Consider the following 26,240-nt stretch of genomic DNA (forward strand, 5'->3'; position numbering starts at 1 on the left):
TGCTATCAGGGCAGATACGCCTCGGCCGGGGGCCCCCGGAGCGGGCGCTCGATCCCGTGGGTGCTCTCGGGCCCGGTGCATAAATCCCAAATGACAAAATGAGCGTAGGTGTTGCTCTCGTGCAACTGGTGCGCCCTACTGCGCGCTGTGTATGACACTACATGATACAAAATGACACAGTGGAAGTGTTGGTCATGTGACTTTTCTTAAAACGATACATTCGTTATTCAACTCAGCCAAGGTGTTGCTTTCTGTGCTTGATAAGTTTGTCGACACCTCGGCTCATTTAGCCCATCACTTGGTGGCGCTGTGCAGATGTACTGTCACATGTAGTTAATTTCCAGTTTCAAATCATGTTTTAATCTAAAAAAAATTTCATGCAGCAAGACGCACATAATTGTCTATATATATGGGATAATAATGTTGATTGATTTTGAGAATCCATTTGAAGCAGAACTAAGTAACTCATGCCCCTAGAGCGCCACTGCAGGTGTCGTAGCATGCTCCATTTTTTTACTCATTAATTGTCCATGAGAGTAAATACTACGCTGACAGAAAAGACAAAGAGAGGGAGGGATATTGTTCATCCAATTACACAATGGAGGTGATTTTTTTCACTCAAACTTGGCTGTAAATACTGTTTAAGTGGTGCTAGCCCACAGTTAGCTTTGCCCGTTAGCTCGTTAGCTTCTTCTTCGTGATTCTATTAAAGTTTATTGGTGGTTTTCTGGCCAGAGACACCAGGGGGAGATAAAAGACCCCCCAATCATCCCATTAACACTTGTATTACCCCCAGAGGGACTACAGAAAGGATGTATTAAGGTAAACAAGTTCTTCTTTAATTCTCATATTCACACAATTTAGCTCTTCCACCTATCCACTAAGTCTTTGCTTTTCATATTTTCTTGTTCAAAATGGATAGATCACAATGACGTTCTTGCGAAACAATGCCTTGCTTACACCATTACCCCGATGAGTACCTCCGTATTTGAGCTGCATTCTTCCTCCGGCCCACGGTACACCTACGTGCAGGTTATTTTTGGGGGGAAACGTCTCATTCTGCGTTCGCTGCGAGCACTGCACTAATAGATTTTGCTCTCCGCGCGTCATTTTGCGAGTCTGTAATTGAAGCCTGTGGGCAAAAACACTAAGTTTATCTCTCGGAGGGGGCCGCGAGTGCAGCGGTGGCATAATGCATACGTGGGTAAATTGACAGGGATTACAAGCGAGTTTGTGTAAGCGATCCCAAAAGCCCGAAGCTTCATTCATAAACATTCACACCACAACTGCCTGCATTTAGTATGTCTGAGCTTTAAAGAGCCAAACGCAATCCACTTCTTCACATTTATTAGCCAGAAAACGCTCTATTGGGATGGAAAGGTGCCAAGGTAAGAAATTAAGTCAAAGGAGTGCATAATGCAGCATTCCTCATAAAAAGGCACATTCGAATACATTTGGAGAAGTGTAATATTGACTCAAGTGTCAATAGTGAGACTAAACTATATCCTTGGTCCTTTCAGGCTGAAAAATCTAATATTTTTACGGTCTTGGGAAATGAAAGCTATTCGTTCACTCCATACTCGGTGGTGGTAAGCTACTGTTTTGGCCACAGCTGCCCTGGGGCAACCGCTCTGCGCCATCGGCCCCTCCGACCACCACCACTCTCTCATCCACGCATTACATTCGCTAGGCTTCCTGGTGTTCCCAAACGGTCTCCCATCCAAGTCCTGCCAGGCCCTTCCCGGCTTAGCTTCCAAGGTCTGACGGGATTGGGCAGAGCAAAGGCGGTTTGGCAGTCTACCCCAGGGCAGCTGTAAAGTGGAAACTGGGAAAGAGCTGTATAAGACATCTAGATCTAAAACAAATAAAGTCAAGTCAATATTGGGTCACTACATTTTACACGGCAGATTGTCCACTAGAAATAGTTTTATTTTATTGACCTTTATTTTACCAGGAATGTCCCACTGAGATTATGTTTTTAGTGGTAGGGGAAACCGGAGTATCTGTGAGCACTGTGCACTCACCATTAGCCGTTAGCTTGCAGCGTGAAGATAACATTCGCATTATCATTAACATTCTCAGTTGAACCACTGTGTTCCTCTCCATGTCTATGTATCTAATTAATCGTTCAGCCTTTGTTAAAGTAGTGTTGGAGTAATAGTTTAGTTTGCCCCTTAAGTAGAGATTAAACTAGTGTTACAGAGACATTAAAGGGGCTATTTGCAAGTTGGTCATTTTATGCTCACTACTGCCACCTCAGGTCTTGCACATAACTGCACCTTCTATATTAAGCTCGTGCATGACGGCACTTCAGACCCGAATTAACAACTTTTGGAGTGACAGTGCAGGATTTTAGAGGCAGTTGTGGTTAACAGGTCTGAGCTCATTCTACACATTAGGACATGGCTGGAACATGTAGGGGGAGGAAAATACATAATTTTAACATTTTTATACTCCGTATAGTCCCTTTAAGCTCATAGAGACAGGAATGTACTAAGCCAGAATATGCTAAGTAAGTAACCAGTTTGCGTTGGTAGTCCATGGATACAAAATAAATTAACAACAATATCACAATTCTCTAAACATAGGTTTAAGAGTTTTGTCAACTAATAAAAACAAATTATAAACAGAAGGGTCAAATGAAAACGAGACCTCTTGATAGAGGTATGTTAATTTCATTCAATTAAAGTAGCTTTATTGTAATTTCATGATAAAACTTCCTTCCTTCCTTCCTTCCTTCCTTCCTTCCTTCCTTCCTTCCCTCCCTCCCTCCCTCCCTCCCTCCCTCCCTCCATCCCCTCCCTCCCTCCCTCCCTCCCTCCCTCCCTCGTCTGCATTATGAAGCAGTCAGATCAGAAATGCCCAGACTTCCCTCTCCATGTAGACCTCCTCCAGCTGTTCTGGGGGATCCTGAGGCCAGGCCCAGCTCAGAGACATAGTCCCTCCAGCATGTCCTGGGTCTTACACGAGGCCTGCTCCCCAATAGGACATGCCTGGACGGAGGCGTAGCGCCCTTATGCAAAAAGGTCTTGCAAAAAACTGAACTTTTAACCATTTTTAACATTGCTTGCTCATCAAATATAAAGTATCAATGCCGTCCAAAAGCAAGTTCATAAGCCACAGTTATGCATGATTTGTCCACTTATTTTTTCCCCTTTTCAATCCAAAAAGCCCAGGCAATACGAACTCAGCAACAAGTCTGTTTTTCTTTTTACAGTACATTCTCTAAAAAATTCAGAAAGTCTTGCAACATTAATTCTATTTTTGACACCATTTACAGATATATCGTCCAATGAAACGAGAATTCTTTAACTAAACTGTGATTAAAACTAAACGCTTCTCATCAAAAGGCTGAAGAAGTGGGAGTAAATGAATATTTGTTGTGAGAGCTGACGGCGGGCAGGTTGGAGGCAGCTCATCCTGGCCGCGTCCTGCCGGCGCGGGTGAACGGGAGCGAGCGGTGGTCCCGGTGGAAGCCGCTGGCAGACAGTGCGCATACATTTGGCTGCGCCGCTGACACAGTGGGGGCTGCTCCTTCTGGCGCTGTCTATTCTGTTTTATGTGCAGCCATATTGCGGATGACAGCCCTTCAGCCTACACCCGAGACATCATCTAATTGTGTTGTGTGTGTTTTTTCACACAGCCAATCAAACCCGCTGTAAAATAATTATGTCGGATCACGCTGGCAGAGTAAGGTGTACATTGTGTGTAAAACCTCAAGGGCTCGTTCCAATCGGCTGTTGAACCAGTGTTAGTTTTGAGGCTGTTTTTTTCCACAATTTCTCACTTGTAGACATTTAGAAGAGCCCAGAGCTTGCATTTTAATACTATTTTGTCATGTTGCTCCTTTCAGGATTTGCCAAACAAAAAACAAACTTAGGCAGCTCCAAGCAGACTTCGCACTTGCTTTTGAATTCGTACGATCACAATTTGGAAATCACAAAGACGGCAGTTATTTTGGTAGTGTAATGTCACTTGCAAACAGTAAAGTTGGTCTTCATGCCGTCTTATTTTTAAAACCTCCTACAACTTTTGTACAACGCGCTCAGATGCGGATCAAAGTTTCTTAGTTCTGCAGCCTTTTTGTGAAATCAGCCTAGCAGCATCCTCCATAAAACACCCGATAATGACGTTATTGTGATACTTTACAAAACCATTTCTACAAAGACATTGTGACCAAAACAAGGCTGTAAGTCAAGAAATTCAAGCTTTTGAATCTTTTAACAACAGAGTGTTATTTTTACGGCTCTTCACAACCTAAGTAGAACGCTCCATTGATTTGAAATGGATTTTCCGACTTTCTACCGATCATTGTTTCCTGATAGAGGACCTCTGAAAGAAATAATGACCGCTGCCAATGGTAACAGAGTTCGTGCTTTTGATACAGGTCTTTCATATCACTCAGTACGTAGTATTATAATGTATTTGGACAATGGAATGGTATTAAAAAGTTAGTTAAAGGCACAACACCCCATTTTGTTTTGTCCTATACTGCAGTGGTTCTCAACCTTTTGGAGCCGCGGCCCCCATTATAACCGGTAAAGGGGTTCGTGACACCCTGCCCAGGTCACACCGTGAAAAATAGGAACATTAGCCGGCATAATTCTTAAAAAACAAAGAAAAAAACAAATGGCTGAAATAAAATTCATCAAACTACGAACAAATAATGGCACTCTGGTAAAATAGCAAACACATGCTACAATAGTGGCCACACCGCCTTTGCTCTGCCCAATCCCGTCAGACCTTGGAAGCTAAGCAGGGAAGGGCCTGGTCGGTACTTGGATGGGAGACCGTTTGGTAACACCAGGAAGCCTAGCGAATGTAGTGAGTGAGTGAGTGGTTGGTGATGGTTGGAGGGGCCGATGGCGCAGACTGGTTGCCTCGTTTCCGTCAGTCTACCCCAGGGCAGCTGTGGCTACAATAGTAGCTTATCACCACCAAGTATGGAATGAGTGAATAGTGCAATGTAAAGCGTCTTTGAGTGTCCAGAAAAGCGCTATATAAAACCGATGCATTAACTAAATTAATAAAACATTAGATTATTTGCTAATGTCAATATGTATGTTTTATCTAAATGATCTGGCGACCCCCCCCAATTTTGTCTCGCGACCCCCAGGTTGAGAACCACTGCTGTATCGCAATCTCAGATATTTGTGGGAAAAACACTGTCCTTCTCAATACAAAGCATGTGTATCAAGTTCATGATCTCTCAGCCAAGTTTTCTCACATTTCTGTGACAATGTCCCTGAAATGTGACCCTGCAATCTATGAAATGTGTATAAACTCGTCCCTGTGAAGAATCGGGATTTGACAAATATGTTAGGAGCAAGTTAGGAATGAGTTTGGACCACAGCTAATACTCATTCAGTGGCTTCCTCTTTCATTGTTTGTAATTAAAAACAAATCAAGTATAGAGCCTTTAACTAAATTGAAAACCTCTCTGAGTCACTTGCTGTTGCCGTAATGATCATGTGGCGATCTATTGTGCCGTCCTACTACATAAAGATGATTTTTTTTCTTGTGATCAGCCTGTAAACCTCACATAGCTGCCCTCTCTCCATACTGTCAGCTCATTCCTTAAGCCCAGTGCCACAAGTGTGTGTTATCTCCCCGCTCGGGCCGTGAACTCGCTGCCTTCAAAAATCGGCTCGGCGAACCGCGGCGCTAAAAATAGCGGCGGTGGCGTCTGACATTGATAATCTGCGCTAATGACACGCCTAACAGTAGCCTTCTCCGCGTCAGAGTGGCAGCTATATCACGAGCAGCTGTCTGGGGCCGAGAGCTTTCGCCCGATTGTGCCATCCCCAATTTGACACGAGAATGAGAGTTTTCGCCGGGGCCGTAATGGAGCGCGCCATTATGAGTTCCTAAAATTCACGACGGGGAAAGTAATGAGTATTCATGAAGACATATTTGATGAGTTTCTTCTTCTCCCCTCCAGGCTTTTGTCAGCGCCAGGCACCAAGAGGACAAGGTCATAGTGTTTGACAGGGCCCAGGCTGTGTTCGTCTTAAACTTCCATCCCAGCAAGAGCTACCAGGACTACAGAGTGGCCGTGGAAGTTCCAGGGAAGTATCCTTTTTTGTCTGTCTGAAAAATTAGACAATGGCAGTTCGCTGTTGTTGCTCCACTGCGCTCTCAAAAGAATGATTGTTTTGGTTAGTTCGGCAGGAAGACGTCTTTTTCTTAGCTTGACAGCGCTGTTGGAATGGAAAGTTGATGGTGTGGTAAACGTGTGGGTGGAACTTCTCCAGCTTCTTTTTTAGACAAAGAAGCTCAAAAAGCTAATTCCGCAAGTTTCTTTTAACACGTTTGAGGTTATAGACGGTTAATGTTATATTTCTAATAGCGTGCTTGCTTAATTTTATGTTAACACATTACTTTTAGCACCACTTCTTGAAACACTTGAAACTGTATTTATCAAAGTCTGTGGGTTTTTGCATCCGTTTTTTGTGTCTTTAAACAGCGTGTTAAAGGAAGGGTCAATGCTAGATGTTGCTTTTATGGGCCTTGGAAAAGATTATGTTTTCCAGTTGTGAATTGGAAATTACGTGTGTATTGTGTTCTAGTGGTTTTGTGGTCATAGCAAAATGGAAAACACACGGGTATACACTTTGAAGAAAGTGAGAAAATAATCTTATACGAAGCGCCTGCTTGATAAAACATAGCCCACCATATTTTATTATTTTACGTCTGGGTCTGATCTCAGTGGCCGCGTTACATCGGTTGAATTTCAACATACCATTCAGCGAGCGGGGGAGGCGGGGCTTGTAGGTGACGTCAAGCATTTGCGCCGCATTTGCTGGTAGTAGTTTGGCAATGGCCAAGAAAAGTAATGTAAGAAAGTAATGGAAGCTGTTCAATTCATTCTGGCTCTGCTCCAACATATCCAGAAGTTAAAATTGAAAATTGATCTTGTAAACTGATTTATAAAAATCCCCTTCTCCTGTAGAAAATATGACAGAAGACATTCATGTGCAGTTTTCAACTGGGCCAGTGTTATTCACACATTAAGGCAGCGTTTGCCTGATCCTATCGCTACAACCAGTTTGGAAATGAACATAAAGGTGCTTCACAATCCAGCATGTGTTTCCACAATCAAACCTTTTTAGTGCTCGTGCCGGCCTCCAGTGGTTAAAGCTCAGTGACAGAACCCCTGAGGTTCAAAATACACTGAAAGGAGATATTTAAAAGTGAACTGGAGCTTTATCTGAACTTTGAACATTCATTTTTAAGCAAAGTTAAGCAAAGCATGTTACTGTAATTTCTGGGGCCAGACTCTCCTTTCCAACAGGTCTAATATTCCCTAATGGTGTCCGCTGCTCCCAGCGCACGAAGACAAATTGCGTTTTGGAGTAGTCCTGAAAGTCTTAATCCTTTCGGTGATCATTCACGGCGGCACAAATGAGCTCTGTGTAAAAAAGGTCAGTCTGTTTCGCCCGCTATCTCCACCTCTCATCATTATCCCTCTCCTCCCTGGCAAATTTGAACACCCTTTAGCGCGCTGATTGAATTAAACACGGACGTTCGACTGGCTAAGAAGCACGTTTGTAATATCACTGACTTAACACTTGGCTACAGGACGATGGGGATGTTGTTTAGAAAGGTGTTTTGCCATTAGAGGGAATCATAGTGGAGTCCGGCGATTCAGAAAGCAGTCTCCTTAGCAGTATTAGTGCTTCGTCACATTCTCTTCCCACGGAGCCATACGCTGGATTTTAATGAGTCCCAGAGTTGCGACTACGGTGCGTTATTTTATTAGCAGGAACATACAAAGCGACACAGAGGACGTGTGGCTGTGCTCAAGTTTACACCCAGGGAAATACAGAGAGATGACAGGTTTTGTTTCATAAGATGTGGAATAATCAAGTGTTTTAAAAAAGGACTGGATTACGTTATGTTATTAGTTGAAGACACTTAGTGTCCGTAATTACGGACATTAGACATTTAAAGTAAATGCAGTAAATGTCAGAGTTTGGTCATCTGAGATCTACTTTGCAAGTCACATATTAAAGTTCTGAAAAATGAAGAAAGGGTATTTGGCAGAAGCCTTTTAATTAGCTGAGGACATGGCTTAGCTACAGATGCAGCAGTGTTTGGAGAGTAAAATGAAACAGGAAATCTCAATATGGCATAAAATATGATATAGGCCCGTGTTCTCAGACTGTGGTACATGAACAACTAGTGCCCCTGGTGGAAGTTGTCAGGTGGTGCAGGGTCATCTGCAATTTTAGACTTAAAGCAGTACTAAGTTACATGTTAACATTAACATTAATACATTAATAAATCATTTTCCATGTCCCTCTGGGGGTAACTGCGGCACTGGGTCGGAGGCCCCAATACACACTAATGGAATCACGAAGTAGAAGCTAGCAGGCTAGCGGGCAAAGCTACCTGTTGGCTAGTGCCACTTAAACAGTATTTACAGCCAAGTTTGAGTGAAAAAAAAATATCTCCATTGTGTAAGTGGATGTTCAATATCTCTCTCTCTCCCTTTGTCTTTTCTGTCAGTATTTACTCTCACGGGCAATTAATGAGTAAAAAAACTGCAACTTGCTACGACACCTGCAGTGGCGCTTATGGCCTCTAGGGGCATGAGTTACCTAGTACTGCTTTAATTCATTAAAATTAAAAATTATTTCATTAAGGCTTTAGTAATGAGTATAGATTACGACAGGAGTGTCCAATGTTTTTCCATCACGGGCCACATATCGAAATGTACTTTATACGGCGTGTACGGCCAAATATCGGTGGCCAGTGCAGTTAAAGATTCACCCAGGTGCATTTAAAAGAGATTCAAACAGTGCCCCACACCTTTATTTTGGCTTAGAACCTTTAAGGGACTAGATGCAAGTTAGTCATTTTATACTCACTACACTGTAAATTGTGATTAGTAAACCTTACTCAAAAAAATTGCAGACACAAATTGCCACAATTTAATTGAGTAACAGTAGCTACCACTAGAACAATTAAAGCATACTCTCAATCATCAATGAAACCTTACTCTTTATGAAGTAAAGTTTACTCTCTATCAATGAAACCTTACTCTTTATGAAGTAAAGTTTACTCTCTATCATCAATGAAACCTTACTCTTTATGAAGTAAAGTTTACTCTCTATCATCAATGAAACCTTACTCTTTATGAAGTAAAGTTTACTCTCTATCATCAATGAAACCTTACTCTTTATGAAGTAAAGTTTACTCTCTATCATTAATGAAACCTTACTCTTTATGAAGTAAAGTTTACTCTCTATCATTAATGAAACCTTACTCTTTATGAAGTAAAGTTTACTCTCAATCATTAATGAAACCTTACTCTTTATGAAGTAAAGTTTACTCTCAATCATTAATGAAACCTTACTCTTTATGAAGTAAAGTTTACTCTCTATCATTAATGAAACCTTACTCTTTATGAAGTAAAGTTTACTCTCAATCATTAATGAAACCTTACTCTTGGTGATAGTATTGTACAATGTATATCCTAAAAACTTTAATACCCGATATTTCTGCATGTGTAATAAAACAAGTTGTTAGAACAAAAGTGCATTTATTTATTTTTTGCAATGAACAATGCAAGTATACAGTAGCACAGTGAAAACTTTGCCCAATTATAAAATCTTGTATAAAAACTAATTGGAAGAAAAAAAAAAAAAGCAAAACAAAATTTTAAAAAAGTGTCATAAAACTGTGAAATGTGAAAAAACCTGGACCATGACCTTAAACACTGAAACTTGAAGTACCGCAAGAAAACTATGCTAACAAATAGTTCTTTAGGGTCAACAGTTTGGACGGTAGACTTTGTTTTCCTAATCCAAGCATCACGGACTGAATGCACTTGAAGGTGTTGTGCATCGATTTAGGATAGTCCAAGTGTAAAACGTAGGTAAGAGCAAAAAAAAGACAAAATGCCCGTGGAAGGTCACTGATGTTGTTTAAAACAACGTTTCCCTCAATGACGACCACATTAGTTTTACTTGTTTGGTGGAAGGTCTCGGCGTTGCTGGTAGAACCACCAAAGTCATCTTCATCTACTGTGAGCACACCCATAACGACCGTCGCCACCGTCTCATCCATTGATGTTTTCTGAAAGGGATAAAAGGATATATTAGCTTTGTTCTTGCGTACACATAGTTGATTTCATTTGTTTGTTCGATTAGAACTAATTTGCTCCAACTTGAACAACTAAACAGATTACTTGCAAAAAATATTGCTTCGTTGCAACTTTAAGCTCAAACTTGTCTGGATTTTTTTTTTTTTTTTAGACCAATGCATTACTTCATGGCAGCCCACCATAGTCTCGTTTGTCTGACGTGGTTTAAAGTCAGACAGACAGGGAACAGCAACAATCATTATAGCAGCAGCATGATATAGACTTTGCTTTGAGCGCTGTTGAGATTTGCTCCAATCAGTTTTGTAGGTTTTAGCTTTCAACTGATGCGTTAATCTGGCCTACAGGCTGTAACATTTTAGACTTTGGTAGAACTGAACTGGAGAAAATGCGTTCGGTTAAAGCGGGGTTAAAAGCCAAATTCTTAACCCCCTCATTTTTGTCTCTATTTCACACTTTGTTCAACCTTTTAGATTTGGGTAAAGAGACAGAGGCAGAGACAGAGCGAGAGGCAGAGAGAGAGAGAGAGCGAGAGACAGAGAGAGGCAGAGAGAGCGAGAGGCAGAGAGAGCGAGAGGCAGAGAGAGAGAGAGGCAGAGACAGAGAGAGGCAGAGAGAGAGAGACAGAGAGAGGCAGAGAGAGAGAGGCAGAGAGAGCGAGAGGCAGAGAGAGAGAGGCAGAGAGAGAGAGAGGCAGAGAGCGAGAGGCAGAGAGAGAGCGAGAGGCAGAGAGAGAGCGAGAGGCAGAGAGGCAGAGAGCGAGAGGCAGAGAGGCAGAGAGCGAGAGGCAGAGAGAGAGCGAGAGGCAGAGAGGCAGAGAGCGAGAGGCAGAGAGGCAGAGAGCGAGAGGCAGAGACAGAGCGAGAGGCAGAGACAGAGAGGCAGCGAGAGCGAGAGGCAGAGAGAGCGAGAGGCAGAGACAGAGAGGCAGAGAGAGCGATTCATTTGATAAAAACATAAACCCGCACTCACAGAAGTTGTCTTGAAGAACTGGCTGGGGTCATCACCAAGAACTACTGCCAAGCCTTTGATGACGACGCTCCGTTGCTCACTTACATCACTGGCCTAAATTTTGAAATAAAAATTATTTGTACTATATATGTATATGATTCGAGTGCTATTAACAAATTATTTACCAGATAATCTCTCTGCAGCAACATTGACAGCTTCTGTCCAACTGCACCGGTCTTTGTTTTGTAGAGTTTTATCAGTTTCTGACTATGTTGGTCGATGGCTTCAAAAAAGTCACCCTCAACATTTTTGCTGGTGATTCTCCCAAATTCAGCAAATACCTAGAACACACAAACGTTAAAATGTAAAATTATAATCCATCATAATGACTGCATCATATGAACTTACTTGTCGTTCTGTGAAGAGCGCTGGCCATCTCTCTAACATGTCTTTGACTGGTGGTGCATTCTTCACAATCTCTTGTCGTCGGAACGAAAATGTCTGTTCCATAAGACTTGAAATCCTACTGAGGTTTTGGCTTCTTTTTGACATTTCTGCGGATATTGATACTCTTGCATGTTCCATGCTTGGAAGGTCCTCTCCCTCTGGCAAGTTGGGCAAATAATTTATTTCCCCTCTTTTGGGACGTTTCACATTTTTGCTGGAGACTTCCCCTTCAGGAAAACTTTTGCTTCTTCTTTTTCCATTTATGGTCACATCCTCGAAACCTACTTCCCTCAGCTTTTTCCGTTGGTAACTCATCCTAAATTTCAGTTTACTTTTCCAGTTCATCCATCCTGGAGGTGAAGGTTCTGTCAGACATGGGTGCTTGCTGATAAGAGCTTTGGCCACACCTTCAAAGTGCTCGTCATCAGGGTATGCCTTGAAAGTGTAGATCTCCTCAGCTAACCTTTCTATGATGTTGTGCTTCACATCCCATGTTAGTATCAAGCGTGTTCCATTTTTGAGATACTGAAGATCTCCTTGTCTTAATCGGTATCCAATATCAATGGAGAAGTTTGGTATGTCAAAGAACTCAGGCCACTCTTTATCTCTCAGTGTTAAAGATGATGAGGACGACGAGGAAGCACTTGACAAAATCAGTGTGTCTGCACAACTTGATTCACTGCATGCACTTGGTGATGTTGGAGAAGACACAGAGGAAAGTTCCAGACATACTAAAGGGATAACTTTTAGTGTTGCTTTGTTTTGAGGCAAGTCATTGATGTTTTCCAAATTGCAAAGAGCACTAAAATCTGCATCCTCATATTGCACTTTGAAGTCGTATGGCAGATTAAGTTGCCCTCTTAGTTGGTCTTTTAAGCCATCAAGTGTCACAGGCCTCTCTTGTAGTACAAGTTTCCTGGGGAGTAGAGTCCTGTCAGTAACATGTATAGAAAAAAAATAACAATTCAAGCCCCTTGATTTTTCAGGCTTATCAGTAATTTGATCACTTTCGCTTGGTATCTATATTTGTGTGGGGGTTAGACTTGGGAGGACCTCAGCTGGGCTATGACTGGGCTTCAAAGTTTAAGGTGCAATTGAGACTAGACTCAGGCTGGGGGTTGTTTTTAGGGACAAAATAGGGTTTATTGGAATGTGGAATATTTTTATTTACTCTGGAACTCTGATTCTTTCAATCCATCTTTTGACAAAAACAGGTTAATTGGACCCCAGAACTAACCCAAAACTAACTCATGGCAACATTTGGTCTTTGCACTGTTTCTCTGTGCGGCTAAAAGGGCTTTTTATCCATGTAGAACTGTAGTGTTACTGCAATACCATGGAAGTGCCGATCCGCGGCAAAAAGACAAAAAAAGAAGGTAGGGTGGAATAAGGTGAAAAGTGTTAACTGTTGGGATGCGTGGATGCACTAAAGCATCGATACCCCGATGTGATTAATTAATCTTGACCCCAGTGTCCACAATTTGGTTCATTTTGGCTATGCAAACACTGGCAAAAAATTCCACGCCTATCAAAACGGGACTGTCGTACAAAATTACCCAAATACCTTATATCGTCATCATTGACAATGACTCGCAGCATCACTCCCATAGCCGTTGTTTATTTCCCTGAAAAAAAAAAAAGGAAATATATGTTACCTATTTATTTGCATAATATGAAATGCTTCAGTGTAATATAGGTTTTTCCTCGAACTGTGTACAGAGAGAGGGGGAATGCATCATTAAGTTCATTCAACTCTGTCACGGTCAGGTCTGGCAGTCGGCTGTGACAAAGCTCATATGCCCGAAGATGCTCATCGTACCATGATGTGGTGTTTCGGCAGACAAAGACAACACTAGTGTTAATGATCAAAATCTTGTCAATTTGTCTAAAATCTGGCAGTCCCGAACAAGATCCAACAGATACTATCATGTTAGCTGCATATTTGATACCATCAACGGATGCTGAGGCAGCAACAAGGACTGTACCCTGAAGAGAAAATCTTTGCCGAAGTGTCTGTTGCACACGATCAGGAAATGTAGCAAGAAGTACAGATCTCACCTTGTCAACTTCAAAAGAAGGTCGGAAAAACGAATTACTAGCCAAGTGAAAGGCTATCATATTCTGATGTTTCAGAGCCAAAGTCAATGGTAAGTTTTTGAAGTTCTGAGTATAACGCACGATCTTCTTAAAAAACTTGTGCTTACCCTCAAAACGCATTGTCCACACATTAGATAATGGCCCAAAGGTTCTGATCATTTCAGGGTAATGCTCGATGTAATGGTGCTTAGGTCTAAGCTTTTCTGATGGAAAGACTTGCTTCAACAAATCTCTGTGGTCAGCAATCTTGCCATCAAGGTACTGAACTGACTCTTCGGTGAAAGTCTTGGACACAGTCAATTCTACAATATCTTTCAAGATCAGTAAAATCTCCCAGGTTTTGTCTCTTTCTGGGATGTGGTGGCCAATCATAAAAGGCAAGAATCTGAGAAGAGCCCAATTTTCATGACCATTGCCTCCTATAGTTCTGTTGGCGAAACAATTCTTTCTTATGCATTGTGGTTGGTTGGTTTTGTCGGAAAAAGCATAGGGAAACTTCTTGATGGAGACATTTAACGTTTCTAAAGAAAAGTATCCCTTTGAGATTAGACTATTGAGGCATAGAGCAATTTCTACAGGAACCACACCTTCCAGAAGGTCATGCAAAATGTCCGGCGGAAATCCATCAACAACATGAAAGTTTGAAAGATTACTTGAAAGTGGACAGCTTCCTTTGACACCATATGTCTGTGCCTTGGTGGGGTCCTGCATTACTTCTTGCACATGTCTGTCATGACTTTCTGGAGTTCTTCTTACAAAAGATCCTGTTCTCACATCTTTCACTTGTATCTCATCTCGCTTTGCCATACAGAATCTACACGGTTGATTAACTGTAAAACTCTCAAAAAAACCTCCCAATGAATGTGCTGCTAAATTGTCTGCAGCTACAAATAGCACAGTTCCTTTTACACTGGTTCCTAACTTATCAATGTAAACGCCGTGTTGTTCAAGGAAAACCAGGTCTTGAATCAAAGGTGACAATATTTTGCTGTAGCCAAACTCTTTGATCTTGTTCGACTTGCAAAGCAAGGCAAGCTGGATTGAATGCAAAGAGGAGCGATGTTTAGGGTGAATGTTGCATAGCGTCCAGTAAAACGCACAGAGTTTGTGTTTGTTTCTGGACGTTCCTAAAGGGTTAGCCACTTCAAAATCATCTAGATACAAGCAAAGGGCGATACGAAACTGAGATTCTGTAAGAAATGAATTTTCTTTGAAGCGGCAACCATCCCTGTACGACTCAAAGTCCTTTGACCTCTCTGGTCTTTCTGACATGGCCTCCTCCAGAATATCTGTGTTTCTCAGCAAGATCTGTAACATTTCAAGAATGGGGACATATACAATCGTCTGGTCATTTTCGATGATGTACTCAACAGGCTTTACCACAGGGAACTCTTCAGAAATGAAAGATTTCCTTTTATTGGTAGTTGACAGTGATCCTCCAGTTGATGTAAATTTTACGAACAAATTATGTTCCTTTAAAGCCACCATTACTTTAGCCATAACAGAAGGATCAACACTCCCACAATGCTCAGTTATAATATGTTGCAGTGAAGAATGCAACAATGGTTGCGAAAGCAAAAAGATCTGGTTGATCTGTTCAATAACTTCTTGCAGGGCATTTTCAGAAATATTAAAAATGGATGACATCTTCAGAAAAAGGGCAGCCAAATTATGCTCCAACTGTTTCTCCAAATCATCTTCATTGTCATTCCCAGCAGTTAAATCCAAGTCAGTATCACTCAATTCTGTTTCAGGATTTAAGACATCAGACGCATCATCTGGGGCTTGACCTTCAAGTATGTTTTCTTCAGAGACTATTTCAGGCTTCAATGACTGTTTACTTTGCACTGGATGCTCTTTGCTTTTGTGAGAATTAAAAGTCGAATAAACATTGCTCTCAAAAGAACAGCCTTTATATGGACAGCCTACTTTTTGTTTTAACTTTATATGTCCTCGCAAATGAGTAAAGAAGTCTTTTTCAGTGCAAGGTTCAACAAAGTCGCACAACTGGCAGTGATACACAGAACGATCTTTTTCTTGTTCCTTTTCTTGGTGCCATCTAGATAAATGCAGTTTGAGTGCATTGAAGGTTTTAAATGTACAAGGACACTCAGTATGGAGACATGGTATTTGTGATGATCGAGTGTAGCTCCCATGTTTTAAGCGGCAATGTTTTAGTAAGTACCCCCTTTTTTCAGCCACAAAATTGCAAAACTTACAGGGCCACTGCATCAAGACTGTTAATCAGCTAGTCTGTAAAAAATAAAAATAAGAACATTTAATTATTTGTTAACTCATAACAAAACAAACATTCATTGATGAAATGTGGATTTGTTACCGTTTGCATCAAGATGGTAGGTCATGCTCCTCACTTAATTTTCTTTACTTGAAGTCTAAAACAGAGAATATGAACATAAATAGCTTATATTTAGATTGTTCTGAGAAACATTAAAATAATAAAAGCTCAATACCGAAGTCAATGACAAAGTGTTTTTGAGACACGATTAAAAAGGATCAAGGATCAGGATTCTTGTGCCCATTTTACAAAGTGCATTTGAAACACATCATCGCACTGGAAAGGCTTTTCTTTTCATGCTTTGTCACATTTATCAATATAGCGGTGATCTACATGTACATTTTCTAAAGAATGATGGGCACTCCCTTTCTCAACTCAGATTCAGAAGACTTCACTTCACCCAGAAGAGCAATTAATTTGCATCTTCCCAGATAAACATTTGTCCATGTCATGAATACAGTACATAGAAGAATACGCCTAACACATACAAATAAATAAAATAAGTCAGCAAGATAACCCAAACTTGGAGCCATAATTGATCTAAGACGACACATTAATGATTAAAATGAGACTTATATAACAGCTTCCTTCCGTTTGATCTGCAGTTTAACAATTTGTAAAACGAAATTGTGCGCAAATAAATGTAGCTCTTCACTTTCACCCGTTTCACCATCCTACAATTCACAGGACGCTCCTACATCTAGAGTTACACTTCTGCGTTTTAACAATCCACATGGGCTTGCATCATGAGAACAACATACGAAGTAGCTACTAAATTATCCATTTTATTCTGTGAAGAGGGTAGAAGGGAAAAATAAACGGTAGGCCTACTTCGCTATGGGTAAAGCTAATTTTAAGGAACCGCAGTCAGAATAAAAATGCTGCGACGCTCATCTGCAGGCGAAAGCAAGCTTCCATTATCAGCCCGGAAAGTACCGCGGAGAGCTGAGCATATGACACTCGGTTTATTTCATTATCTAGGCTTCGCCCCGGTTAAACAACTACGCGACTCTCGTTACCCCGGGATTCCACATCATCCACCTGTGCGCTCAGCTCCACTCCCCCCGACTTGGCTGCGAGATCAACGCCCACTGTCTACGCTTCAGTCCGCCCCGGTCCTCTCCGCCAGTGCTCCAGCTCCACGAGGAGCACGCGCACAAAGCAACGACTTTGAGAAATAAAACTCCCAATCAAATAATAAACTATTTATGAGCATGCGAGCTATACCGCGTTTAAGCATGAAGCCAGTGCCCCTCATGCGCGGGGGAGAGGCAGAAAAAAGTTACGTGAAGCAACAGAAGCTTCATCGCGTCGTGTGATTGTGATATCAAACTCCGCAGAGGCAACTATCGAGGTCACTTTGTGTGAAATAGTGACATTTTTGTTAAAATAAAGTCCGCTTAGAGGGTGTTTACTTTGAAAATACGGATTGTTGTCGTTCTCTTTCCCGTTTGGTGCGATCTGAACTGTGGAGCTTGATACGGCCCGAGCCGGGACACAGACGGACCTGAAAATAGGATGGTTGATCCGTATTTTTATCGTGGCGAGGCGGAGGCCACTCGGAGCGGAGTGGACGATGTGAACTGTTTCTGAACGTTCAACATAGCAACGCATTTGCTGCGGAGGACTGGGCGAAGTGGAGCGGGGCGAGCACGGAGAATGTGGAAGCACCTCACATGAATGCCACCGCCACACGGTTAAAAAAAAGTGATCTAATGTACACATAGCGTGGCAGATGCTGCCTATTGCAAAATAACATCCAGTTTCAGACAAATTGAAAGCGGCGCACTCGCTACAGTCAGACGGAGGCAAGTAACAGGTAGCCCGGGGAGAGAGGCAGCAGCCCGGAGGAGAATGTGGAACTACTCGTTGTATAAACAAGCGTGTGTTCAGTTCGCCCATACAAAAAAATAATTTTCATTTTAACATTGATAAAATGTCTAAAGTTATGAACACATTTGAATTTTTTTTTTTAAATAGGCACATTGTGGGAAAACCGTATGCCACAGGCCTACATAACCACTGATAGACACTAAATACACATTACACCTGACAGAAGTAGTTAAAATATGCACATCGTTTAAAAAGCGAAAGTTAGAAAATTAAAAAAAAGAAAGATTTACTTACCAAGCAGACACATTCAAGTCCTCCACTCCATGTGCTCTGAAGATCATGGCCGCTAAGACAGGAAGTGATTAGAGGCGCCATGTGGTGTAAAACTGAACTGCGCATGTCACTTACACTTACTCAAAGAATATAAGCATTGTTTTGTTTATATGCTTACGTAAAATACTGACTTTACACTCATAATTTAAGTTGTGGTTGATGCAGAAACACAATAAAGAATAACAGTACAATACTCAGTAAGTGCAATTTGATCATATCATGTAAAACTCTGTTTTTGACATGAATGTATGGGTTACTTGTGGTGAGTAGGTAAACAGAACACTTGGGGGAAAATAAAGTAAACTATTATCAATTCACTTATGTAAGGTTGGTATTAACATTTACAGTGTACTGCCACCTCAGGTCTTGCACATAACTGCACCTTCTATATTAAGCTCGTGCATGACGGCACTTCAGACCCGAATTAACACCTTTTTGAGTGACAGTGCAGGATTTTAGAGGCAGTTGTGGTGAACAGGTCTGAGCTCATTCTACACATCAGGACATGGCTGGAACATGTAGGGGGAGGAAAATACTTAGTTTTAACATTTTTAAACTCCGTATAGTCCCTTTAATGCCAGCTCTGTCTCACAATAAAATGATAGTTTTTTAAGTTTTAACTGTGTGAATTTATGGAACTTGCAGTAAAAAGTCCCATCTCTGGAGATGTGTGCCAATTCAACAAGAAGCCAGAGGGCCACTAACAATTGGTCTGAGAGCCACACCCTGGGTTTTATGTTTATCTGGTTAGACCTCTTGCTACCAGTTTAGACGAGAGCGACATCTCTGCTACGTTCTGGCCTGCTGCTCTGTAATGCATAATGTGTGGAAGTCCAGGTTTGAGGTGTTTTGACCTGACTGTCCGCCCGCTCCCGCCCGAGGACAGGTCAATATTGCCCATTTCCTCCTGCTGTACGCGGCCGCCCACACGCTCCAGACAGGTTGTCCTAACACCGGTCAAATGCAGAAATTCTCCGCTCGGTGTCTGACGGGTGAGATCTTGTCGGCATTTAGAATGTTACAGGTTTTTTTTGGAAGTTTGAGGTGTAGGAGTGAAAGTAATTTGAGCCTGAACAAATCTAACTCAAGAAAGCTAGTTGTGCTGAACGCGTGCCTTTTGAGGTCCGTTTTGCTTTCGTTCTTCCGTGAGACTGACAGAGGGGAAGAGACGGTCTTTCTGCCCACTACGCACGGGTAATGTAGCTCCAAAACGATTGCATTTGTTTGATGATTGTTCTGCCAATGAGCCCGTTCACTGGCAGCCGTTCACTTGATTTCTCGCTGAACTGTTCACCGGTCCTCTCTAATTAAAACCCACTCAATGTTAATCACTTTATACTCACATTTGCACAGAGAGAAGGTGGGTAAAGCATCTTACCAAGGATATGGGGGGAGCGATTCGACTTTCTCCTGGGAGTTCAGCTTCCCGATGGCCTTGTGTATGAAACTGTTCAGTCGACTGGAACTGACCTGTAGATTCCGCAGTCTCCTCCCTGAAGGCATTTCCTTGAAGAGACCGTGTGATGGGTGAGACATGTGGAGTATTTGTCCTTAATAGAAGGGAGAGGGGCTCCACAGATCTTCTCCGCTGCTCTCACGATGCGCTGGAGGCTCCTTCGGTAGGAGGCAGTGCAGGCGCCGTGCCACACAGTGATAGAGCTGGTCAGGATGTTCTCTATAGTCCCTCTGTAGAAGAACCACACAGTGATAGAGCTGGTTAGGATGCTCTCTATAGTCCCTCTGTAGAAGAACCACACAGTGATAGAGCTGGTTAGGATGCTCTCTATAGTCCCTCTGTAGAAGAACCACACAGTGATGGTTAGGATGCTCTCTATAGTCCCTCTGTAGAAGAACCACACAGTGATGGTTAGGATGCTCTCTATAGTCCCTCTGTAGAAGAACCACACAGTGATAGAGCTGGTCAGGATGCTCTCTATAGTCCCTCTGTAGAAGAACCACACAGTGATGGAGCTGGTCAGGATGCTCTCTATAGTCCCTCTGTAGAAGAACCACACAGTGATGGTCAGGATGCTCTCTATAGTCCGTCTGTAGAAGAACCACAGTGATGGAGCCGGTCAGGATGCTCTCTATAGTCCCTCTGTAGAAGAACCACACAGTGATGGTTAGGATGCTCTCTTTAGTCCCTCTGTAGAAGAACCACACAGTGATGGTCAGGATGCTCTCTATAGTCCCTCTGTAGAAGAACCACACAGTGATGGTCAGGATGCTCTCTATAGTCCCTCTGTAGAAGAACCACACAGTGATGGTCAGGATGCTCTCTATAGCCCCTCTGTAGAAGAACCACACAGTGATGGTTAGGATGCTCTCTATAGCCCCTCTGTCTTGACCAGTGATGTAGTGTGCATGGTCCAGGAGAGCTCAGGAGAGTAGACAAAATATTTACTCAAGTAAGAGTAGCGTTACTTTGAAACAATTTCGCTCAAGTACAAGGAAAGGAAGTGGTGACCCAAACAATGACTCAAGTAAAAGTAAAAAAGTACTTGGAGAAAATGTTTCTTGAGCACCGTGAGTAACTGAGTAATTGTTTGAGCGAAAAAATGTCAGATTTTTTTTTCCAATGACGCCATAAATTGTAATGGAAAGACTGTGAATCCCACCTGAAAGACAGCGGGACAAAATGAAGCCGTTTTCTGTCAACCTCCAGCCCTAATCCCCGTAATGCGAGTGCAGGCGCTGGCCTCATGCTCCCGTTAATGACGAGCGTGTTGCCTGCGCTCTTAATTACACACCTCGCTCTCCCTCCCGGTCTGTCTGCGGCTGCCGTGGCGGGCTCATCTCTAATAGTGCCGCTCACACCGTTTTTGAGGGTTTATTTTCATTTAGACGGATCCCCATCTCTCCCCGCCGGTGCTTCCTTTGATGTTTAAGGCGAGGCCTCAGACACCGGGTGGGTTGAGAGGGAAAAATGCAAATAAATACCAGGGCGAAGAACCGGAGCTGTCATTATAGCGAGGCGGCGCGGTAAACACGTACAGCGGTGGGAGAAGGTAGAGTGCGCGGCGCGTTTTTCTGGAGGAGATGCAGATCCTCCAGCGGGGGAACGCGTGCGCTGGATCCAATTAGGAGGGAAGACAGATGAAAGTGCCACTCACAGCCAGAGGAGGTAAACAAGACGCGCTCAAAGATCCAAAAGTGCTTTTTCATTACAGCCTGACTTACACTTAACTGCACCTGTGTGTGAGGAGGGAGGGGGTCAGGCTCCTCATCTGCCCCCCACCCCCCCTCCGCGAGCCTCTGGACACGGCGCCGCCGGGATAATGGCCTCCTGTAACTGCCCACACCGCGCGCCGCCAAAACAGTGTCATTTCAATTTGGTTTAGCCGACGCTGAAAGAGATGTCTGCTCTGTGCTTGACGTTGTTGAGCAGAATGTTTTTTTTTTGCTGCTTTGGCTTGGAAAGTGGGCTCTGTATTGGCCGCTTCAAATCTCTGCAGAGGCGTTTGGTATTTTCACCGCTCACATATTTACGGTCTCTCTTTGCCGCCGCCGTCATCGTCTCATTGCTTATTATTTAGAATCCGAGCAGAAATCCGGGCCAGGTGAAAATATCTGACTGCACAGGCTTCCACATGATGCGTCGGCGACTTGTTGAAGTAGCTGTTCTTCTATGATGCAGGACTTTTTTCTTCTGCTTAAGTAATATTGTTATTCTTTCCACCGGGCAGAAACTTTAAACACATTTAGGGCCAGATCTTGTGGTTCATGGCGCAGGCTGTAGAGCAGCCGAGGAAGCAGACGGGTGGCGCTCCTTGCAATCTTCAGTGTCATACCTGGTGCAAAAAGTGGGCAGGACAGGAGGGGGGGACAGACTCGCATTGCGATGTTGTGGTGCCGCCCCCAGCCCATGCTTTCCCCAGACCTGCGGGAGGCGGTGGTTTGCGAGAGGGGGGGTTCTCCTGTAAACGCGTAACATGCGTGATGCAGCGCGCAATGTTTAATAAAGATAAAAGAAATAAACACAATAGACACCGTTCGAATGCGCAAAGTTACGAAATGTACAGGATTTACTTGATCAGAAACTGTCACATCGGCTGCGGAGGAGTTGCAGAGTTATGGAGTAGTTGCAAGAAAACTGTAGCGTATTGGAACATTTGCGCTCCAGCTGCAGGATTCTTGGAGCGGCTGAAAAAAAAAGTTGCAATGCGCCCTGTAAAATGTCTTTCTTTTGGACTGAGTTGTGGCTGCACAAGGAGCATCATCAGGAGGTAAAGACTCACACACGATGGAAATGTCTCCTTAAAACACAGATTAGACGTGGTGTTGTGGCACTTGAAGGCACGTGTGGTTTATTTATGGAAAACTGTTGTTGTCTTGGTGTTTGGGGGTGTGCGCGTTGATCAACAGTATCAAAGTAAGCCCGTGCATAACCTACACTCAAACAGACTTTTCAAGGCAATTTCGCTTTTGTTTTCAATTTGACGTCGATTCTAAGGAAGAAGACAAGGCAAGGCATGTAAAGAGGAACATACGGTAATGTGAAGGTTGCTATAGAAGAGTAGCGCGAGTGCTGCTTGTAATGAACCAGTCGGCCTCTTTTTCTTAAAAAACGCCCCGTGCGCCACATGCAAGATCGCGCGTGTATTATGTTGCGTTTAGAGTTGCGCACGGACTGCGCCAGTCACAAGTTCTGGCCCTTAGAGTCAGCTAAATTTTAACCTCTTAACCCCCACCTGAACAGAACCCATTTTCTTCTGTTTGGCTTTACCCAAATTTAAAACCTTCTTGAAAAAAGGGTCAAATGCCTCTGGTCTAATGCATCAAAAATGAGATGAAGATGAGGATGAAAATGCAACAAAAGAGCGACAAAAACGTGTGCCATAAAAGCAAAAAGTTACACAAAAAAGCCACAAAAGGGCAACAAAAAAGTGACGACAACGCGGCAACAATGTGAGGAAAAACCTCCATTTAGCTCAGTTTTTAGGTCTTAGCTTTCAAATGAGGCTGTGACCTTATGGATCTAAGTAAAGCTGAACTGGAGAAAATGGATTCGGTTAAGGGGGGGTTAAGAAGTTTACTTGTATTTTCTGACGTGTTATATTCAATTTCACAGTGTATTGTTTGAAAATATCATTAAAGGGACTAAAAGGGAGTTTAAAAATGTTAAAACTAAGTATTTTCATCCCCCTACATGTTCCAGCCATGTCCTTATGTGTAGAATGAGCCCAGACCTGTTCACCACAACTGCCTCTAAAATCCTGCACTGTCACTCAAAAAGTTGTTGCTTCGAGTCTGAAGTGCCGTCAGACACAAGCTTAATATAGAGACTGCAGTTACGCATAAGACCTGAGGTGGCATTAGTGAGTATAAAATGACCAACTTGCATCTAGTCTCTTTATGTGATGTCACCAAAACATAAATTATACTTTTACGCTCTAAAAAGCACTATATAAAACTTTTTTTTTTGCATTATTCAGTACTCACAGGCTCAAGTTGGGTTTTCACCAGCTTGACCAACTATTTGTGTCACTACTTTTTCTTTCTGCTTGATTAAAGTTGTTTTAAAGTAACATATATATCTTATATAAGTGAATGTTGGCTTTACCCACCTCCGCCGGGAGGCTGGCGGTTCGATCCAAAACTCCTTGTTCGTTCTGTTGGGCAAACACTTCACCCACAGATGTTTCAATGTTCAAATGTATTTATATGGTGCCTTTCCTGCTCAAGGACAACTCAAACTGTCACAAAGTCCAATCACAAAATCTGTAAATATACAAAGGTGTGTGACTGCCATTGTATGTGGTCAGGGAAGCTGCGTCTAAAGAAAAAAACGAAAAGCTTTGTGAGATCTTTTTTTTTTAAATATATATATATATATATATATATATATATAATCTGTAACATCAGCTGGAGGGAGGCAGACATGTTGAGACCACATATTTTAAAGCAGCTGTTAAGCAGAATGTGTGTCCTATAAGTTAACAATAATGGCTTATACTTGTATTGTGCTTTACAAACCAAGTTTCTCAATGCCCAGATTCAGATTCAGAAAACTTTATTGATCCCTCAAGGGCAATTAATTTGCTGCAACCCCTGACAGATGTTGCACAAACACCTCACACTCACTGTGTGTCACTTCCAACAGTACAGACAATAGTAGATGATTAAAAAAGGACACATTTCAAAAATGTCAATGTCACTTGGTAAACACACACCCTTCAGAATTCGACAGCTCAGTGACAGAGGAGACAAAAGAGTTGGGGAAAAGGATTTGTTTTCCGAAAAGGTGCATGAAAACGACGTCCAGAAGGCGTGAGCGAAAACTCAGAGGACGGAGTATGGAGAGGCCAACCCGAGATACATTCAGCTTCTTCAGCGCCTGCTCCTCCCATAGAGACTGTAGGTCTCTTTGTTTAACTACGACGACTTTAGAGCAGATTTTTTGCATTTTATTTTTATCTTTTTCAGACAAACCCTTGAACCAGCAAACAAATGAAAATGTGAATAGGCCAACAATGTAGTTATTCATTCACACCGTACTCAGTGGTGGTACGTGCCATTGTAGCCACAGCTGCTCCGGGGATAGACTGACGTAGGCCTGTCACGGTAACAAAATTGAAGGTCGATATACTGAGGCAGGAAAGTATCGCGATAAACGATATTTTTGACTCTAACGATAGATACTGTCAACTCTCAGGCAGAAAAATGACAGTAAACCTTTGTTCTAAAAGTGCATCACATCCTAAAGTACCTCACGAGCTGCAATAAACATGAAAACAATGTAACTCAATTTCTCAAGTTTTACAAAGAAGATTGGGGGGAAATGCTAATAAATGTACAGACGTTAAACATCGAGCCCAAAAATCTATCGTTTATCTGTTATTTATTGAACGATAAGTCGATATAGTAATTATTGTGACAGCAGCTTATCAGCTAATTTGAGAGCCTTAAACATCTTCTGAGACACTGAAGAGGCACCAAGACCCCCCACACCACCAAGAGCCCCCACACAAACAAGAAGGTATCCGGGCGAAATGGTAAAATGGTAAATGGTCTCAACTTATAAAGCGCTTTTCCACCTACATTAGGCACTCAAAGCGCTTTACAGCAAGGATCCAGTCACCCATTCATACTCCCCCCCCGACCTTCCGATCATGAGACGACCCGCTCTACCATCTGCGCCACCGTCGCCCCTCACGAAACTCACAGTTAAGCCAGACATGCCATTGTTCTGGCTAATGGACGTTCACTGGAGAATCAAACAAATCATCTGCTAAGCTCCTCCCAGAAGATGGTGAAAAACTGTTGTGGAGCGGAGGGAGCTGAGCAGGAGGAAGATGAAGGAGGAGGTGGATGGAGCTGACCAGTGCAGGACACCACGCTCTGAAACAGGGACAAACCCAGGAGGCTCTTCACCGTTTCAGAGGATCAACGGACACTGAAGGCAGCCAGGTTTCCTCCGAGTGCTACAGGTTCCCCGACTTCCAATAACAGACACAAGGAGAACATGTTCCACACAGAAAGGCCCCATCCAGGTCCCTTCTTTATAATTCAGGGGTTTCTAAACTACTACTTTTACAGAACCTAAATGGCACAGAGCTTCTTTTGCCTCAAAGACACTTCTGTTTTATATCTTCAATGTCAAGAAACCAACAAAAAAAGTTTGCAAAAACTGCTGCTAAAACATGGAAATAGATTATACCTGATCTGCTATCTCTCTACAAAGGATATGAAGCGAGTTATTCTGCACTCATGTAGTTCAACGCAATTATCTTTACGGAGCAACAAAGCGATCTAAATTAAGATCGAGAAAGCCCATGTCTACTTATGCAACGATGCGCTTGCAGATTGTTTCCTATATGTGGAAGTGCAGTAAAGCCTTTGGAGAGCGACTTGGAAAGGGGGCTGCGGAGTTATTGATAGCGCCTGAGATTTCCATTTTAAATTATTTGTTTCAAAGTTAAAACATCCTCCCCAGCGATACAGCCATCATCATCATCATCATCATCACCGTGTCGGTTTTGGCCTCCTCCAGTTTCTGACAAGCGCTTCTTTTTCATCCCCATTGTCTCCTCTTTTCTCTCCTCTCTGCCAACCATTAAAATGCAGTCAGTGTCAGCTTTTGCCTTCTTTATATATATATATATATTTTTCCCCTTTCTCCGGTGGACAGATTTTTCCGACCGGCGGCGTTATCGGCTGCTTAAGGCGTTTGAA

The 26,240-nt window shown here is 42.6% G+C and overlaps 1 protein-coding gene and 1 long non-coding RNA gene across 2 annotated transcripts in view; one reads left to right on the forward strand and one right to left on the reverse strand.

Annotated features, from left to right (window-relative positions):
- Window positions 1-26,240, forward strand: part of gbe1b (glucan (1,4-alpha-), branching enzyme 1b) — a 268,303-nt gene that overhangs the window by 200,196 nt on the left and 41,867 nt on the right. The window contains exon 14 of the mRNA XM_079574107.1: window positions 5,942-6,072. Within this exon, the coding sequence (XP_079430233.1) occupies window positions 5,942-6,072 (131 nt within the window). The remainder of the gene's footprint in view (window positions 1-5,941; window positions 6,073-26,240) is intronic.
- LOC306977214 lies at window positions 9,766-11,604 on the reverse strand. Its single transcript, XR_013793814.1, has 4 exons — window positions 11,468-11,604; window positions 11,245-11,400; window positions 11,081-11,173; window positions 9,766-10,083 (listed from the first exon to the last, which is right to left on the reverse strand). It is a non-coding gene; the product is annotated as an uncharacterized lncRNA (long non-coding RNA).

Source organism: Gobius niger, assembly GCF_951799975.1.
Source record: "Gobius niger genome assembly, chromosome: 1".
Classification (NCBI taxonomy): domain Eukaryota; kingdom Metazoa; phylum Chordata; class Actinopteri; order Gobiiformes; family Gobiidae; genus Gobius; species Gobius niger.